The 20826-nt window shown below is 36.2% G+C and overlaps 1 protein-coding gene, 1 long non-coding RNA gene and 1 pseudogene across 11 annotated transcripts in view; 1 reads left to right on the top strand and 2 right to left on the bottom strand.

Annotated features, from left to right (window-relative positions):
* Positions 1-9000, bottom strand: part of CDKAL1 (CDK5 regulatory subunit associated protein 1 like 1) — a 567467-nt gene extending 558467 nt beyond the window's left edge. For 2 of the 9 annotated variants that reach the window (XM_006909233.3, XM_015587298.2), the window contains exons 1-2: positions 8877-9000; positions 8031-8074 (exon numbers count right to left, since the gene is read on the bottom strand). Coding sequence is in view for 3 of the 9 variants with exons in the window: in XM_025044927.1 (XP_024900695.1) it covers positions 8854-8970 (117 nt within the window). In the remaining 6 variants the exon portion in view is untranslated. Of the gene's footprint in view, positions 1-8030; positions 8075-8656; positions 8769-8853 lie in introns of those variants that run through there. The other 7 variants (XM_015587297.2, XM_015587299.2, XM_025044927.1 and 4 more) reach the window with 5 other exon arrangements.
* LOC112477700 lies at positions 3043-3162 on the bottom strand (annotated as a pseudogene).
* Positions 9001-9033: 33 nt separating the features above from the next.
* LOC112477647 overlaps positions 9034-20826 on the top strand; it is a 16309-nt gene continuing 4516 nt past the window's right edge. For both annotated transcript variants that reach the window (XR_003045548.1, XR_003045547.1), the window contains exon 1: positions 9034-9145. This is a non-coding gene — a long non-coding RNA (uncharacterized LOC112477647). The remainder of the gene's footprint in view (positions 9146-20826) is intronic.

Genomic DNA, 20826 nt, shown 5'->3' on the forward strand with positions numbered 1-20826 from the left:
CTAGAGCAATTGAATACTTACAGACAAAAAAAAGACACAAAATTCAAACTATATCATGGACTTAAATATAAAGTGTAAAACTATAAAAGTTTAGAAAAATTCATAAGAGAAAATCTTCTAGACCCAGAGCTAGATGAAGAGTCCTTAGAGGTTGACACCAAAGGCACAATTCATAAAAAGAAAAATTATTCAATCCAGACATCATAAAAATTTAAAAATTTATCCTCTGCAAAAGACCTCTTTGAGAGAATGAAAAGTCAAGCTACAGAATAGAAGAAAATATTTGCGAACCACACATCTGACAAAGGAGCAGTATGTAGAACTCAAAACGCAATATTAAAAGCACAATCTAATTAGAAAATAGACAAAGGACATAAAGAGACATTTCACCTAAGAGGATATACAGAGGACAAATAAACACATGAAAAGAGATTCAACATTATTAGCCATCAGAGAAATACAAACTAAAACTATAATGAAATACCACACCACTATCAGAATAGCTAAAATTAAAAAATAGTGAAAACACTGAATGCTGGCAAGAATGCAGAATAAGTGGATCACTCACACAGTCCTGGTAGAAATATAAAATAGTATAGGTGCTCTGGAAAAAAGTTGGGCATTTTCTTTAAAAAACTAGTCATGCAACTATAATGCAGCCTGGCAACTGTATTTCGAGGCGGGGCGGGGCAGTGGGAGGCCAGGGGGGATTATCCAAGAAAAATAAAGACTTATAATCACAGAAAAATCTGAACACAAATGTTTATAGCAGCTTTCTTTGTAATAGCCAAAACATGGAAATAACCCAGATACCCTCAATGGGTTGAACGGTTAAACAAACTGTGGTTCATCCATACCATAGATTACTACCCAGCAATTAGAAATAATGTATTATTGATACATGCAACAACCTGGATGAATCTCCAGAGAACTGTGAAGAATAAATACAGCCAAACCCAAAAGGTAACATACTGTATGATTACATTTATATAGCACACTTGAGATTAAAGTAACAAAATTATAGAAATGGAGAACAGAATAGTAGTTGCCCAGATTGAAAGAGAGGATGAGTGGGAGGAAAGTAAACATGACTATAAAAGGACAACATGAGAGATCTTTGTGGTGATGGAAATGTTCCTATATCTTGACTATATCAATGTCAATATACAGGTTGTGATACTATATTACAGTTTTGTAAGATCGGTAAAGTGTACAGCATCTATATATAACTTTTATAAATGTAAATGAATCTACAATTATGTTAGAATAAGATACTGAAAGAAAAAAACTTTCTGAAGAAAGAAAATGAAAACAGACAATGAGTACACTTCCTGGTAGTGCTATTAATACTATGTCCAGACAAGAAGCAAGTGCTCACAGAGTCATCCCATTAACCATTCACAGCAACTCCCTGAGGCAGGTGGTATTATTAGCCTCACTTTAAAGTGCAATCTGAAACAGAGAAGCTAACTTACCCAAAGCCGCACAACAAGGATTCCAAGTCAGATTAGCCCAAGCACTCATGCTGTGTGGTATCCCACTGCCTACTTACTGTATGTACACTGAGTGACCACTGTTCCTCATCTGTGTTAAGGATCCTATACTCTCCTCTGGTCTCAAGCCTTTCTAATCAATTTTCCTTTTCAAATGCCAGATTCGCATTTCTCCATTAACAACTTTTGACTAACAATGGCTTCCAGCCAGACTCATTATGTACCCTTTACTGTAATGTACTCTTTACAACTATGACAGATTATGCCCTGTAAATCAGACAAACCTCTGTTCAAATCTCAGCTGGCTTTACATTCTTAGTAGGAGCAAAAGATTAGAAATAACCCAATGGCAATCAATCAAGATCTGGCTAACTTATAGTTAACATGCATACGACATGGGCACTGCGGAACTATCCATCACAGTCCTCCTCCTTCCTTAGACACAGGAATGGGGCACATGAGCCAGGCCTATCAGAGTAACCCATCTTCCTGGCCACACTGATTAGTGTGTGATTAGTTCAGGGTTGGATATGACAAGCCCAGCTAATCAGAATCATCACAAGGACTTCTATGCCAAAGCTAACAGAAGAGATGGCTTCTCTTTTCACTGAAGTGGTTATGTTGGGAGGATGTCAACTTGAGAATGCTGGAGATCATCTGCCAGTCACAGTGCAGAAGCATACCTAAAGAATGAAACCTAGTAAAAGGTGGAGAGATAAAGAGCCATATATGACATTATCTGAGCACGTGGATCCAACTAACGCCTGAAGCCAGATGCTGCCCCACTCTGCCCAATCATGTGGGCCAATAAATTTCCTCTGTGACTTAAATTAATTTGAGTTAGATTTTCTCTCTTGCAAACAAGAGTCCTGAACAACTCAGCAAACTAGGTAAGGTGAAATAAACTAAGTCTTTCTCAAATTGGTTCTATTTATTTGAGATACTAACTATCAGTGAAAAAACAGTTCTGTGGTCAAATATATTTAGGAAATTCTGCCTCCTCACAGATTCCCAGTACACACTGGTAGACCAAAGACTATGAATAACTGCAGTATAAAACTTAAACTTATGTATCTTAGGAATTTTCTGAAAATTTATTTCTCACATATCTCCTCTTAATGAGGCTAAAGATGGTACTGAAAGCAGAAAACTTGAATGAAGCCAGTCACAGAACCCCTCCCACACTCTGCACAGGTGGATGACTTCCTTCATTTACCAGAAAATGGTTCTTTGCTCATGTACTCAGCCTAACTATGTGTTATTATAACTGTCCACCTCCCTAAGAAAAAGCCTTCAACTCTGACCCACTCAAGCAAAGAATTCTAGTCATGCCCCATTTTCCTGCATCATCACTAATTATCTCCCTACTGAATCATTACTATCTGGATACAAACATACTATTATTTCTCCCATTTAAAAAACAAAAACCTTACCTTGACCCCACTTCCTCCACTTACTATCTCTATCACATTTCTCTCCTTTAAAGAAAACCTCCTTGCAAAAGCTATCTATACTTTCTTTTTATTATTATGATTATTATTATTATTTATGCCTATAGCACCTGGTCTTCCTAGGTGGTCTCCCATCCAAGTACTAACCAGGCCCGATCCTGCTTAGCTTCCAAGATCAGACAGACATCAGGCTTGTTCAGGGTAGCATGGCTGTAGACCATGGACCGTGGCTCCACTGGGGCGCGAACCCAAGACCTTCTGCGTGTAAAGCAGACCTGCTAACCACTACACTATGGAACCACGTCCGAGCTAGCTATACTTCAATATCAAATTTTCCCTTCCCATTCTCTCATGAACCAAGTTTTCACCCCACCACTCCACCAGACTTTATCATCATGATTTCAGTGACTTCCAACGATATATACAATGATCAGTTCTCAGTCATCTTATATGACCCCACATGCAGCAATTGACACTATTAACCTTCACTGGCTTCTAGGACACCACACTCTCTGAGTTTTCCTTCTACCACATTAGCAACTCCCCAAGTCTCCTCTGCTTCTTCCTCCTCATCTCTCCAACTTCTGAACATTAGAATGGCCCCATGGCTCAGTTACAGGACATCTCCTTTAGTTACAGACATACCTTGATCTCATCCAGTCCCATGTCCTTGAAATATCAACTATATGCTTATTTAACCAGCCCTAGTCCTCCCCTGAACTTGACTCTCATGTCCAACTGCCTACTCAACACCCCTGCTTAAATGTCTAAGAGTTATTTCAAACTTAAAAAGTCAAAAAGAGAACTCTTGAGCCTCTCTCCACCTTATCCCACAAACAACCACCAAATACCACACCAGATCTTTCCATAACTTTCCGATCTCATTTAAAGGCAATGCCAACCTTCTACCTGGTCAGGCCAAAATCCTGGAATCATCCCCAAGTCATCTTTCTTTTACCCTAACTCAATCCAACAAAATCCTATTGGCTCTATCTTCAAAATATATTCAGAATCTGAGTATTTCTGACCATATCCACTGTTACATTCTTGGTTCAAACCAACATCAACTCTTGCTTAGATTATTAGCAGTTAGTCTCCCTGTTTCTACCCTTAATTCCCGAAGGACATTTCAGCACAGACGCCAGGGATCCCTTTAAAACCAGAGTTCATCTCAAGAAATTAGTATGTTATGCTGAACTAACTTGACGAGAGTAACCATCCATAGAGCTTGTTTTCCAAAAAAAAAAGTACTGTTTAGAGTAGCAAAATTATAAGCCTACCTAGGTATGTTGAAAAGCCCTTTGAGTAAGTTTTGTGAATGGAAATGTAGTGCTCAAGTCACATTCTGCTTTAAAAGGTTGTTACAAATACAGATGAATTAAAAAAAAAAAAAAAAACTTTGTCTTCCACTTCAAAATAAAAACCCAAAATCACTACAAAGATCTATAAGGACATATATAATCAGCTTTCCTTTTATCTCTCTAACTCTCCCCTTTACTCTACTCAGGTACACGGGCTTCCTTACCAGTTCATATCTACCAAGTACACACTCATCTCAAGGTGTTATTTTTGCCTAGAATGCCTTCAAGCCCTTCAGGACTTTGCCTAAATGTCACCAGCAAGGTCTTTCTGAGCAAATCTCACCTCACCAAATATACCACACTTCCTATCCCCATTCCCTACCTTGTTTTCTTACCATGGCACTCATCACCTGTTTAGATGTTTTCATTATGTTACTGTTATCTCTTTCTACTAGAATACACTCTGTGAGAGTAAAGGTTTTTATGTGCTTTGTTCACTGTTTTATCCCAGGTGGCACCTAGAACTACGTCTAGCGCATTGCATGTTCTCAATAAATATTTTTTACTATACACTACCCAGCCTGTACCAACTATATTAACCTGTTAGATATTCTCTGAGTATGCCAAACTAGCTTCTGACTTCACTTCACAATTGCTATTCCTCTGCATAGAATGTCACCCCCAAGATATCTGTATGGCTTGATGCCTACTTATCTAATCAAATGACACTTCCTCAGAGAGGCCTTTCCTAACGACCATGTCTAAAATAACCACACACTGACCAAGCACCCCCACACACTCTCACTAACCTCTAACCCTGTTTTATACGTCATTTTTCTTCATAGCACTTACTTACCTGACACCATCTAACTGCGTCTTTCTTTCTCATTACGGTGTAAAGCCCACAAGGACAAAGACATCTTTTTCACTATTACATCTACACCTACACATAAACAATGCGTAGCACACAACAGGTACACACTATTTGTTGACTGACTGAATAAATTCACAAAATTCTTGTTTAAACTGAATTTAGCTAATCTCCCTCTAACACAGGAAGAAATTCTTACACTGGATGGAAAGTTGAAGTAAATACCTAATCCCTAGCATTTCTTCTATCACTATTATTCTATGAAATAATTAAGATAAGTGAGAAAGGCTAAGACCAGATAGTGCCTTTGAATGTTACTAAAGAGCTACTGAAGAACTTTGAATTGAATCACATAAATAACAGAAGGAAAATAGAATGGAAGAAGAGAGTTGAGAGGGGTCCACTGCAGTAGACATACAATATCACAAAGTCAGAAAAGTAGGGAACATTGCTTAGCCTCTTATTTCACATTACTGAAGCCCACAGAAGCTAAAACATTTGTACACTGGTAGAGCTAGAATTAGAACCTATGCCTTCTATCAACACCAAGCTCTCCCACTCTGGCTCTGCCTCATTGGCAAAACACAAACAATCCAAGAGTCTAATGGGACCCTAAGATATAAACACATTCCAGAAAAAAAATGGGCAAAGGAAACATAGGCAACTCACTTAAGAAATGCAAATAGCTAATAAGCATAGAAAAGAATATTCCAACACACTAATAGCAAGTATTTAAACATGAATTATTTTTCATCTACCACACTAATAAAGACTGACAAAAACCCCACTCTTCATTGAAAGCATGATAAATCTGGCATACCCTTTCCGGAGGGCAATCTGGCAGTACATATCAAACTTTAAAATATATATATCCCTTGACCCAGCAACTCCGTTTGTAGAAATTCACTCAAAGGAGACAAAGATAATATAATGCAAAGATTCCCTAAACCCAGCATCAATCATATCATAGCATCTGAACAATCTCATTCATCACTACTAATAAAAGTTTTTACTTCCAACAATCAGGTAGAGGGAATTTTTAAATAAATAAGTAATGAGGAAATGGAAGTTTGACAACAAAATGAAAGCAAAATAAGTTAAATAGAACAACAGGATCATATAAAGTTTTTTCTCAAAAGTAGAAGAAATCCAGAAGATTTTAAGGAAATAAAATCAAAGTTAGTGGAAAGGGAGATACTGAAAATGACAAAAGAGAGAATGCAACATCCTAGAGTACTGGTAACTTAGATAGGTGATTTATTAGGAGAGCTTTTATAAAATCAAATACCCAGGTCTCATTCTGAATTAGAATCTCCAAGAGTAGAATGTAGGGATGAGAATGTAAAACCTGCCCAGCTGACTCCACTAAACACCCTGACTGAGAACTACTGTTGCAGCAGAGGTTCTCAGTCTTGAGTGTTTATTGTACTCACAAGACGAGCTTTTGAAAATTCCAAACTAAGCCCCGGAACAGTTCAATCAATCTCTGGGAACAAAGATTGAGCATCAATAGATTTTAAAACTTTCCAGTAATTCTCATGTGTGTAGCCACAGTTGTGAAACAAAGATCAATAACAGTAGTTTTCACAGGGTGGTTCCCAAACCAGCACAATTAGAATCACTGGAGAACATGTTAGAAATGAAGGCTCAGGCCCCGCTCTAGACCTACAGGATCAGATATTCTGAGTAAAGCCCAACAATCTTTAACAAACCCTTGTGGTGATTTTGATGTACACTCAAGTTTGAGAATCACTGTCCTAGAGTTATTCTTTCATAAAAATCATCTAGAATGCTTGTCAAAAATATATTACCTGGTTAGCTGATTTTCAACAAGGATACCAAGAAAATTCAACAAAGAAAGAACTGTCTTTTCAACTAATCATGCTATAATCGAATAGCCACATGCAAGAATAAAGTTGGATTCCTACCACACTTCATATATAAAAATTACCTCCCATCCAAGTACTAACCAGGCCCGACCATGCTTAGCTTCTGAAATCAGACGAGATTGGGCGCGTTCGGGATGGTATGGCCGTAGGCTAAAAATAAACTCAAAATGGATCACAGACCTAAATTTAAGAGCTAATGCAATATAACTCTTATAAGAAACCATAGGTGTAAATATTCAACATGTGAGATTAAGCACTGGTTTCTTAGTCAAGCAACAAGTAAGCAGACTGGACTGCATCAAATTTTTAAAAATTTATGCTCCAAAGGACACTATCAAGAACGTGAAAAGACAACTCACGCAGAGAAAAGATTTGCAAATTATATATTTGATAAAGGTCTAGTATCAGAATACAGAAAAAATACAACTCAACAACAGAAAGACAAATAACCTAGTGTAAAATATGGGCAAAATATCTGAATAGACGTTTCTGCAAAGAAGATATACAAGTGGCCAATAAGCACATAAAAGATGTAACATCATAAGTTATTAAGGAAAAGCAAAATCAAAACCACAAGATAACCACTTCACACCCACTAGGATGGCTAAAATCAAAAAGACAGAGAATAACAATGTTGACGACAATATTGATTAGAGCACCCTGAGAGAAAGAGAACAGTTAGAAGAGGAAAGGATACAGGACCAAGCCTTGAGGAACTTGGAATTTAACTGCCGAATAGAAGGGAACCAGCCTTTTATAGAAACCAAGAAGCAGCTACCAGAGAAGGAGAAAATCAGTGGGCCATAGAAGGCAGAGGCAGAGAGCACATCAAAGTGGACATGGTCAGTGCTACGCAATGCAGATGAAAGGGTAAGTAAAATGAATGAAATGTTTCTTGGACTTAGTGATATGGAGATCATGGTGTTTCCATACAATGATGGTGGCAAAATTACTAAGAACTTAAGCTTTCTGCACATTATAATGTATAATGTATCACTCAAACATAAAAGGTTTAAAATAAGTACCGTGATTATCTGCAATTAGTCTCAAATCCTCTTGAAAGACGAGTCTGGAAAATAAAAACTGATTAGAAAAAGCAAGCTCGCAGTAAGTTCACAAAATCGCAGTAAGGACTCTTTAAAACCACCTAAAAGGGATTAGACTCCATAAAAAACTGCTCTTCTTTATACAGCAAAGTTAATGATATTCCATACTACTTCCAAAAGCTTACTGATTAAAACAGGTGTTTTGACTCTGCCATAATTGCCATGACTGATGAGATTCAGTGTCTGGCCATGATAATACTATCCAGCACTACATCACGTCTGCGTGATTCAAGAAATACCAACTACAAAACAGGAATAAGGCAGTGAAGTAAATATCCAGATTACCTTCCACCCGAAAGACACCTGTCGCCCGAGATTCAGAAAGAGATTTTATGAGTAAATGAGAAGTGAAAAAAACAAGACCCCTACCAGTCTAACTTAAGTTTAAAGTCATAATGAGATACAGCTCTGAGAAAGCTGGGTAACTGCGAAAGCCTCCTCCCGTATCAAGAATTCACAAATGCAGAAAGTTAGGAAAACCAATGAAGTTAAACTTGACAATAAGGGAAAAAGTCCCTTAAATACTCCTTACAGCCCTGCAGCACCTGAGACAACGACCCTGTCTTCACTTTGGGCAGTGCTACCAGCCTCCTTGTAGTCCAATCCCAGCTGGCAAGTCCCCTTTCAACTGCCAAACCAACCAGCAAACAGCCAGAAAAAGACTAAAACTGAGAAACACGACTCCGCAATAAAAGGAGCTCCGGCCACACTCTACCCCACACGGATCCACCCGCCACCTTACCCAGTAGTCAGGAAATAACAAACCAGTCCAAAGTGAGAGAATCAACACGCCGCTCTCCGGAAGCTGCAGAGACTTCAGATGGAGCTCGCCATGACACATACGTCCCGCCACGTTCATCTACGCATGCTCAGAGACGGTGGCCTGGAGAGGTCAAATTGCATCATTGCTGGAGCGCGAGTTCTGGTTTAATTTAAAGTGGTAATGATTACGCATACATTTCCTTTGATTACAAAAGAACTATATACCCCCCCTAACATCTGAGCTCTTACTATTTGTCAGACATTGGGTTAAGGTAAGCGCTTTACATAAACATTTTCTCTCGACTTATTTTAACTTATTTTACAAAAGAGGAAACTGGGAGTTTAAGTATTTGCCCAGAGTTACTCTAATAATAGTGACTGCCCTCTGTAATGAATCCAGTTCTACTTAACTCCCCAAAAAACTGCCCTTTTCAGTGCATTGTACTATCTTTCTCAAACTTGTGAAAAAGAGGTCATATTAGGGAAGAGAGTAAAAAGGGACAGAGAAAGAACAATTGGTAGATTAAATTTTAGATAGATCATTTAACAACAAGCAAGCTTTTTTGAATGCTTAGAAGGCAATTTACAGAGAAAGAAAACTTTCATGGTATATACTGATTCAGACCTGTCTTACATGTGTTATCTCACTTTATTAGTCTTTATCCAAGACACTGTGTTCTGTTCAACAGAAGAGCATCTCCACTTTAAAAAGTGGAGACCATGGGCCATAAATAGGAAGTCAGAAATCATCAGCTTTATGTCTGACTCTGGGTTTCACCAGTGATTTGGAGCTATGGCCTTATTTCATAAATGTATCTTTTAGTGCAATTCCCTGTAGTTAAAATGCCACGCTTTGCTCATCCATATTCATAAAAGAATCTAAACTGTGACCTAGGGTCCACTGCAGTTCTCACCCCAGTAAATGATAATTGTATGTTTTTGTTGCCCTATCTCTTTCACTAGACCAAAAGTAGACCCTGGGTTATTTTCTTGGTTGTAATCCCACTGCCTAGCACATAATGTACTTAGCCACTCAATAAACATATGAATGAACAAAATGATTCCACTCCTTTTCTCCAAGATCTAGTTAAATTTAGTTAAAGACATTTTAAAGACATTTCATATGACCTCAAACACTGTGCTAGATGCTAGAACTAGAAAGGAAAAAGACCACTCCCACCACTATTTCAGCCTACTTCAAGGAAATAGTTTCAGTAGAGAATTATAATCCCCACGAAAGATGAATGCAGACCTGTGAAGCACAAAGGGAAGTTTCCTCTTCTTTCATGAAGAGGTCAAGACTTCCTACAGAAGAAGTAGGGGAAATGGTATTCCAGGCTGGGAAGACAAAGCAAAATGCACAGAGGCCGGAAAGTATAAACTATTGTACATCATAACAAAAAAGAGTAATATTGGATGATGGTAGAGAAGGATGGAAAGGGAAAATGCAGGGACCAGATTAAAATGAGCCTTGTTTGCTAAAATAGAGACAATAGACCTAATCCTGGGTGATTTAGGAAAATGAAAGTGAGCAGAATGTTCTCTCAGGAGAATGGGTCGAGGACAACACTTCAGACATGAAATAGTAAAAGCTCGAATTGATTTGTTGGCTGTAAAGAATGGGAAATGGGAAAGAAGGACAGAAGAGATACTGAGGGGATACAATAAGCAAGATTTAGTGATAGATAGGTGCCAAAGAAAATGATATGGGTAATGTTTTCAAGTTTTTGGATAAAGCAACTAACACCCAATTCCTCTTTGGTGAAATCTGAGGGTACTTTCAGTCTGAATCATCTGAAAAGCCAATGACACTCTCTCTAGGAATTTATCTTGCAGCAATGCTCACTGTTACACAAAATGACATATGTGCTAGATTATTCTTTGAAACATTGCTTGAAATAGTTAATGGAAACTCTCCTGGGCTCCTCAATAGGAGATTGTTTAAATATATTTATGGAAAAAGAAAGTTGCAACATAGTGTATACCATATATATAAGTATAGATATTGGAAGATAGTATCTCTGGTAGGATATATAAGTAACAGGTAATGGGGTTGTCTCTGGGAAAAGGAACTGAGTTGCTAAAGGAATATTTACTTGTTTCCTGTATACCATTTTGTACCTTTTATTTTTGAACCATGAAAGTATATTATTTATTCAAAAAATAAGTGGATACATTTTATTAATAAAATTCAAAGGACATTTGATTTAAAATTAACTGGTTTTTCTGTTACATTGTAGTATTGAACTTTAATTTTCTCATAAATATTTAAATTTTAAATCTTTTTTATCGTGGTAAGAGGTACTTAAAATTAGCATTTTAATCATTTCTAAATGTACAATTTAGTAGCATTGAGTACATTTATATTTTTTGTACAACCATCACCACCATTCATCTCTAGAACTTTTCATCTCCCAAACTAGAATTCTGTACCCATTAACTAACTCACCTTTCCTTGTTCCTTCCCCAGCCTCTGACAACCACCATTCTAGTTTCCGTCTGTATGAATTTGACTACTCTAGGTACCTCGTATAAATGGAATCATTCAATATTTGTCCTTTTCAAAATGGCTTATTTCACTTAGCATAGTGTCTTTGAGGTTCATCCATGTTGTAGCTTGTCAGAATTTCCTTCCTTTTTAAGGCTGAATAATATCCCATTGTATGTTTATACACATTTTGTTTATAATTGTTATCTTTTATTCTTTGTCTCTCAAATTAGATTGTACACTTCACAAGAATAGACGCTCCATCTCGTTATTGTTTTTTCAGCCTACGATACATATTTGGTGGTAAACAAACCAATTGGTATATCCAAGGACACTAAAAATGCAAATGAATCTGTAAAATAATTGTAAAAGCTAATGTTTTTTTGAGAACTTATGTGTGTCAGTAACCACATTAAGCCCTCTATGTGAATTATCAAATTTTTTCATCACAATAACTCTCTAAGTAATCTGATAAATTAGAAGTACTGTTATTACCTTATTATCTTCTTACAGAAGAGAAAACTGAAGCTTACACAGTCTGACCTCAGTTTTTTTAAAGAACTCTATATGAATACTTCAGAAGAAAGAAACTATACTTTTGTTTAAGTGCAAAAATTCAATTAGGAAAAAAATTAGAGATAAATAAAAAGAATGATAAGAGAAATGCATAATAAAATGTATAAGCCTTTGGAATGATTGATTCAATTTTTTATGTTAATCCTTACAATGAAAACTGAAGAGAAATGTAGGCAATAATGAAGTTAGAAACTGCTTACTGTCCAGCCACTAATCAAGCAAGCATAAAATATGAAAATTGTAAAACTTTAGGAACACATATGTTAGATTTTGCTTATGATCGAAGCAATTAGCCAGTGTGCTTATGAATTTGTACCAACCAATATCTTTTTTATGAGAAATAAATTATGCACTTAATTCATTCTTTATAATGATACATGGAATTTTCTGTGTAGACTATTAGAGAAGTTTAATAGGATGAAATTTAAAATGAATTAATCTCATATAAGAGATAAGAAAAATATAAGTAATATGTGTTCTCAATTTTTAAAGTTCAACAGGTCAACATGTATTATGCAAATATATTATTATTTATGTTAGCTTCCCATTGCATGTGACAGAAAGCTAACTATATTTTCTCAAGCAAAAAGGGTAAGGGGGCACATAATAATTGAAGCTAGACCCAGAAATTTTGATTGGATGTGATAAATTGTCAGAGTTAATTCCCTAGCTGGACGCCGTATAACTAAAGCAGTTTTTTAGGAAGATGTTTAAGATGTTGATTTTCATAAAGGATTGAAGATAAGGAAATAAGTTAGGATACTATCACATTAGTCTAAATATAAAGCCAAGAAGAAAGATGATGACTGTAGAGATAGGGAAAAAAGAAGGGATATGAGAACTATGTCAAAAGAAAATTTGCCCAGACTGGGTGAAAGCTTCAGTGTAGAAGATATTAGTGAAGGACACATATATTCTTTAATAACTTTAAAAAAAGATCATGTAAAAAGGTAATATGAATTAAATTAATAGGCTGTTGCCTTTGGAGTAATGCTGAATTTTTCTCCAAGGAATCTAACCACTAGGGGTCAGAGTGCTATACTTCTAATATCGGCCTATTCAATTCTGTCTATTCAAAGTTTACACAAATTGGCTTGGCTCAATTCTATAATTAATTTCATCTCTTCCTTCTCCCACTCTCAGTATAAATGGTTTGAAGACTGTGTCTATGGCCCAAGCCAAAGCAATGAGAGCACCACATTTCTTTACCACAGCATAGGTAGCCCATGCTGGACCAAAGTGAATTCTGGGCTCTCACTCTATTCAGAGAATCTATGCTGGAGCTTCCAGTATAGCTACCATGTGTAGAACACCCGCCCAAGACCCATGCCATTTCAGAAGAAAGTACAGTTGAGCAATGAGGGGAGAAATCAAGTTCTGAAGATAACTGTAAGCCCCCTACATCCAGCATGTCTGGAGCTAGGTTTACTTCTGAGTTGTTCAGTTTTGTAAACAACTAAATGTCCCCCCAACACATGCCATCTTTTTAGCCGTTAGGCTATTATGAGTAGGTTTCATTCACTTGCAACCAAAATAGCTAAGCTTATTTTTACATCTCTTCTTGACTTATAAACAAATAATTTGCATCTGTTGTCTAATTCCCTGATTGCTTATAAGTATCTGTGGGAAAGAGACATATTTTGTCTGCCCTTCAGTAACATATGACTCAATAAATAATAAATTTATTAAGTCATATATTTGTTGAGTGTATAGTATACCAAAGACTGTATTAATGCTCAGGGGGAAAAAAAAATAAAACAGACCAAGATCTCTGCCCTCTTAAGAGTTTATATGCCAGCAGATACAGATAGGCAATGTACAATAAATAAGATATAAATAAAAATTATACTTTGTGTTCAAAGGTGATAAAAATGGCCAACATTTTGCAACAGATTAAAGAGAACCAAGAATGAAGGCTTGCAATTTGTGAAGAAGGTGGTCAGAGTAGGCACACTGAGAAAAATATCTTTAAGCAAAGGCTTGAAAAAGATGAGGAGGTTAGCCGAGGGATGTGTGGGGGAAGAAAGAGGAAATTCAAGGGAAGGGGAACAACTAGTGAAAAGACTGTAAGCAAGGAGCCTACCTGGCATGTTCAAGAGATAGCAGGAAGATCAGAGTGGTTGGAATGGAGTGAATGAGCGAGTGATAAGAAAGGAGGTCAGAGAGTGAACAAAACCAGATCGTCTGTGGCCCCTGGGCCATAGTCAGAACTTTGGCTTTTACTCTGAAAGAAATGGGAGCCATTAGAGGGTTATGAGAAGAAGAGTAGATCAAGGAGGTCAGTTAGAAAGCTATTGCAATAACCAAAGCAAGCAGTGATGATATCCCAAACTAGAGATGTTTTAGTAGAGGTGATAAGAAGTGGTTAGATTCTGAACATATTTGAGGACACAACTCATAAAATTTCCTGTAGGTTGGAATTAGAGTATGAGTTAAAAAAGGGAAAGGGTGATTTCAAAGATTTCAGCTTATACTACAAGAAGAAGGAAATTGCCATTAATGGAGATGGAATAGATTGCTAAAGGGGAGATAAAATATTCGGGGTATTTTTTATTTTTTTACCTTTTATTTTTTTGAAATAATTTCAGATTTTTTTCAAGTTTCAAAAATATTACAATTAATTCATGTGCAACTTTTACCCAGCTTCCTCAGATGATAACAGTTTACATAACCAAAGTATAATTATCAACCATGAAATTAACATTGATATGATACTATTAACTGTCCCAAAATAGGATGATTCCTCCTTCTTTCTTTGTCTTTCATGACCTTGACATTTTTAAAGAGTACTGAGTTATTTTGTAAAATATCCCTCAATTTGAATTGGTCATGGTTATGAATTTTTGGCAATACTACTGCAGAAGTGATACGATGCCACTCTCAGCCCATTATATCAAGGAGGCACATGCTGTTGATATGTCTCATTATCAGTGATGTACTTTGAATACAGTCTCCCCAATGTAAAATTATAACTTTCCCTTTGTTTTTAGTGTCTCATGGGAAGAAACTTTGAGGTGATATAAATATCTTGTTTTTTCAGCATGTATTTGCCCTCTAATTTTGGCATCCATTAATTATTCTTGTAGGCAACAATTATTACTGTACTGTTTGCCAAAAGGTAATTTCCCATTTCCATTATTTCTTCTACTTTTATTATTAGATGAGCTGTCCCTTCTCATCATTCATTTATCTGTTCAATTTTTTATTTATTTTTGTGTGGACTCATAGATATTTTATACTATAGCGTATAACATATTAATAGCATTATTTTAATGCCGAATTATCCCAGATTTGGCCATTGGCCTTCAGGTTGGCTACTGTGTTCTTCTGATATAACTGAATTTTTTTTTTTAGCACTTCCTTATTTTATGGAACCTCAAGATGCTCCAAGCTCATCTTGTACTTTCTCGGCTCCATGCCTGGAATCAGCCAGTTCTCCAAGGAGTCATGGTTCCTTTTAGTGGGAAATGGTATTTAGAAACCAAGAGATAAGCACTAGTTGTGCTCACTGCTACTGAGTATCATTGCTTCAGGAGTTCAGTTTCAAACCTATTAAACTTGAGATGTCTATTAGGCATTCAGTTGAATCATTAATTTGGCAGTTAGATTTATGAATCTGAAATTTAGGTGAAAAGTTTGGGATGAAAATATAAATTTGGGGGTTATTGGCATATAGCCAAAGCACTAGATAAGATTAGCTATGGAATGAATATAAATAGTGAAACGGACCAAAGCCTGAGGCCTGGGGCACTCCAATATCAAGATGAGGGAGAAAAGGAAAAGCCAGCAAAGAAAACTGAGAAGGAGCAACCAGTGAGATAGGAAGAACACTAATGTAGTATCCCAGATGCCAAATGATAAAAGTACATCACAGAGGAGGGAGTGATCAGCTGTGTCAAATTACGCTGACAGGTCAAGTAAAAATGAATTTTGAGAATTAAACATTGGATTGAGCAACTTGGAAGGGTAGTTTTGGTAGAGTGGTGTAAATAAAAGTTGAATGAAGTGGATTCAAGGATGAAGAAGGGACAGAACTGGAGATAGTATACATAGACAACTCTAAAGATTTGCTGCAAAAGGTAGCAGTGATAATGAGACTGTAGCAGTGAAGAAAATAGGTTCATAAAAAGAATTTTTTAAGAGGAAAAAAAGATCATGTTTATATACTAAAAGAGAACAATCCCTTGGATATAGGGAAATTGATGAGGTAGTACAGAGGAAACCTTTGAAGTGATATTCTTGAGAAAGGACAGTGACTGTTTTCTAAGCATTATATCACAGTGCTTGAGATATAAATATTTGGAGACTAAATCAAGGTTGTTCACCTAGTTTAAAAACTCAAATACATTTGGCTTACATTATTTTAAAAATCAAACTTAAATGTGACTTTTTTAAAACGAGAGCTTTCTAATAAGACTTTAGATATGACCATCAAGAGTCAACTAAAAAATTATACTGGAAATATATTTCACTGGCAAGTTTCAGAATGTGGTTGGTCATTGCCAGGAAGATGTAAAAAGACAATCCTTTTCTTCTTTTTTTCTTTTCTTTTTTTAACTATAGGACAGTAGTGGCTTTTGTTTTTAAAAAAAAAAAATGCAGTCATTAAATGCTCTCTATTAGCCACATCTCTCACTGGCTTCTTTCCAAATATTTTCTTACAAGTGCTAAATCTGTAGGAGAAATTTAGAGATTTGCAATTCCACTGAGAGCAAATCTCTTCGAGAGTGAGTGGTGAGAATAACGAAGGCCAGGGAGGGCTTTACTAGTCAGAAACTCTCTGTCAAAGAACAAAACAATCCTTGCAGATTTCATGAGAATTTACTCGCTAAAGCTACAAAGAAACCAGATTACCCTGCAACAGCTGGGAGGGGAGAAAGAAGAGACAGTATTTAGTTTGGGTTATTTATTTGGTTATCCTTAATTTCTCAAAGATCCTCTTTGGGGTTGTTGCCCATTTAATAGGAGAGTAAGAGCAGAGATCAAAAGAAAAAGCAACTAGGACAAAATAAAGGAAAGAAGATTTTTTTGTCTTATTCTTTGTTATGCTGTTATATTTATCCTCTATACTTTCTCAATAAATGACTTATAAGAAGGCAGAAAAATGTTTAGTAAAAAGGCACTTAGTGAATAATTATAGCATTTATTTTCAAAGCATATATTTAATTACATTACATATAAATATGGACAGAATTCATTTTCTAAATGAATTTGCCCAGAGCAAAACTGTACTCCCTGAAGTTGATTTGTTTTTACATAATTATGATGTATATTAGACAAATGACATACATAAGTTTCTTTAATTGATTGTTGATTATCTTGGCTAATGGAAGGAAACAATGATGTGGTTAATTCAAAATAATGTAAAGTCATTTATATTTGACTTTTTAAAAAATGTTCAGTATTTAGCAATAAATGAGGATATTTTTAACATTCTAAGACTTTTTAAACTTCAAATAAAGTAATTAAAACATATTGAGTAAAAACATATTCAGGTTATAGCCTGGCCTTGCACATATTAAACTTGCAATAAATAGATGGAACTTTATCACCAAGAAATGATTATGTATCATTTATCATTCCTTATCTATCATTTAGCAAATATTTCAGATACCTACCCTGATTCTGTGTGGTTCAAGTGGCCATGGACTACTTCAGCCTCTACTAGTGAGCTAGTGACTAAGACCAATTCAATCAGAACCTAGAATTTCTCTGACCACAGAACTGGATTTCCTGAGTACATATAACCCGAGCAAGCCCTGTCATCTTATCCTAGCTTACCTGACAATAGGTTCATGAACGAGCACATGATAACAACTATGGGTCCCCAGCTGCCATTTTAATAATATATGACCATGCCCTTAGGACCCTAGTTGATTGATCTAGAATTGAATCTGACCAAAATTGGGCAAATCAGAACTCCTTCCCCATGATATCTAAGTTGAGACTATGAGTCCAATATCAGTTTTGACATCTCTCTAACAGAAGAGTTGTATGTGAGGGAGCTCCCATGTGACAGTGGGAGAAGAAAAGGCTATTCTAGAGAGAGAGAATGAGAGAAGAAAGAAGCAGTCAGGGCAGAGAGAAGCAGAGATGAAAAATGAGTAGAGAGTCCTAATTCTAGTCCTTTAAAGGCAAGGCTGTTTTCTTAACCATGGTTCTCTGAAGGTTCGAATTTGAATCTTCATGTTAATTTCTTTCAAGTTAGTGCCAGTTAATTTCTCATTGTCAATCAGGGGAATCACTTCATAAATTATATAAATGACTAACCATTGTGCTATATACATGTAACTAATTTAAAAAAAAAAAAACAAGTCTTTATTAATTCTGCAGCTCCTGAAAGTAGTAGCAGAGAAGGCAGATGAATATATTGACCCAGGGCTGGGAATTTATAGGACAAATGGAATAGAAACACAAGAGAGAAAGGAAATTGAAGGTACCAGTGAGAATCAAGTTCAAGTTGCTGAAGATGAGGGTCAAGTTGGGTTGAGAAAGAGAATCCAAAGTGGGATAAACCTAACTAGAAGAAGAGAAAGAGCTGAGGGACTGGAGGGCAGGGTTAGATGAGTTTGCTTCTTTATGGGAGTCAGGAATTGAGAGGAAGGACAGTGGCATGAGAATGAGATGTCAAAGGTAGAAGAGTCCCAAGTTGTAACAAGGTCCAGGATGTGGCCTGAAGAGAGGGCCATTGAAAAGATTAAGGAACTCTGATGCTAAGAAATGGAATGTATAATTTACCTAGAAAGTGTCAGGACTTAAGCAGAGAACAACATGAAACAAGTGTCAAAGCCCCAGTGTATATGTATTTGTTAGAAATTCAGGCAATTGACAGAATCAAAATTATATTGGAGATTTTAATTCTCCAATGTCAATATGAGAGACTGAGTGGATGAAGTATTGTATGAAAGGTCCTGCCATCTTCAAATGTAGAATTGATATTTGTTATAAATTAAATAGATTTACGTGCACTCTATAGTGCATACAAAATGTTCTCTAGGCTATTGGTTGTGATAAAAACAGAAATTAATAACAAAAATATGAAATAAAAATTAACACAAAAAAGTCTATTTAAAATAATAAAGTACTTTTTAAAAACCTTGAAATGTAGAAAAAAGAAGAAAATATATGCTTTTAAATAATTTTATTACTAACAGACAATTAAATAAACATTCAACTTCAAATCTTAGGAAAGAAAAAATTTAAATCCTGAGTGAAAAAATACTGAAAGCATAATAAAGTTAATTAGAAATTAAAAATACACTTGACAAATGAAATCAAAGGCTGCTTATTTTAAGAGACTAATATAATGAACAAATGGCAGATATAACATAGTAAAGAGAAAAAACACAGCAGTTAAAAACAAGAATGCAGATACAGCAAACAAATCAAAAGGAATATAAAATTATAAAGGAAAATATTATGAAAGAATTTTTATAGAAATCATATTCTAAGTGGGATGAGGAGGGTATCTATGACAGGGAGGAAGCATGGTGGCCACAATGGGAGATTAGTTACGTATAGGAGGATTAAGCAAATAAGTCAATATGTTGAGGATAATGGAAGTCAAGTTTCTTCCTGTCAAACAAGAGAATTATAAATAGAAAAAGAAAGATAATAAGAGTGAACTTCGTGGTACTGATTTGAATTGGAGATGTCAATGTGAACTTGTTTTTAATATAAAGAAGTAAATATAAATGGAACGGTATGTATATATATTTATATGTACATACATAATATATGTGTGGGGGGGTGATGAATGTGTATATGTATCTAAAGTAAAATAGGAGATGTTTAAATCTCAGGATGGATCATGCTTCAGGCAAAAGTGGGTTTAGAGCCTCAAGTAATTTCACCCAGGACCCATCTCTTGACTGTCATTCATCTTGGCTTCATTTTTATTCTCAGACTCTGCAAGATGTCAAGGTTGTCATTAGCTTCCAGTCTAATTTCCAGATTCAAATCCAGGAGGAAAAAAATTTACTTTCCTCATTGCATGTCCTTGGCTCTGACTGGGTCTTTTCCCTATCCTTGTAGAATCTTTATGGTACAGAAAATGCAATGCATTGATCGGCTAAGGCTGAGCCACACCCACCTCTGGAGGCCAGAGTAGAACTCTCGAAAGCACCTGGGCTGGTTGTGTGGGACAGTGTGGTTCCGTAGAGGAAAATTGGAATACTTTCGCTAGAAGAATGATAAATGGGTCCTGGGCAGCAAAATGGATTTTCACTACTCCATTCATTCCTTCTGGCAGCTCAACATTCCCACACACTTTTTCCCATATATGTGTCTTAAAACATGCCCACACTTTCATATTGGAATATTATATGCAACAAAAACACAACCACTCCATCCTCAAAACAAGACAACTCAAAGTCCTATCTAGTTGCTCCATCGAAACACATGTCTAAGTTCTCTAGGTGACTCCACATAATCTAGCAAAGCCCAACCTAAATGATAAAAATAAAACAAGTGTGTGTATGGGCACATGTGTGTGCACACACACACACAGACACACACACACCAGCATACCTGTATAATAGTAATAATGGTAATGAGAGAATCAAATGTCCCAGATAGTCAAATCAGCTGGTCATGTGGCAGCCATGGATGTGCAACTATCAGCTCTGCTCTCAAGAAAGAACATGCTGCTCAGCTGTGAACTGTGCAATTAGCTAACAGCCTCCATCAGCAGCACCACAGGACCCATCCTAGCTTCTCAGCTGAGGCCATGCTTTTCCTGGGTAACCCTGGCAGGCAATGATTAAGCATGACAGACTTATTCATATCTAGCCCTTTCTGTCCAATGCTACTATAACTGCAGTGTTTGCTAAGGAGCTGCTCATTGCACTGACCCAGACTTTGTATGAACTGCATTATCAACTGAAGGCT

This window comes from Pteropus alecto, unplaced genomic scaffold (genome assembly GCF_000325575.1).
Source record: "Pteropus alecto unplaced genomic scaffold, ASM32557v1 scaffold121, whole genome shotgun sequence".
Taxonomy (NCBI): domain Eukaryota; kingdom Metazoa; phylum Chordata; class Mammalia; order Chiroptera; family Pteropodidae; genus Pteropus; species Pteropus alecto.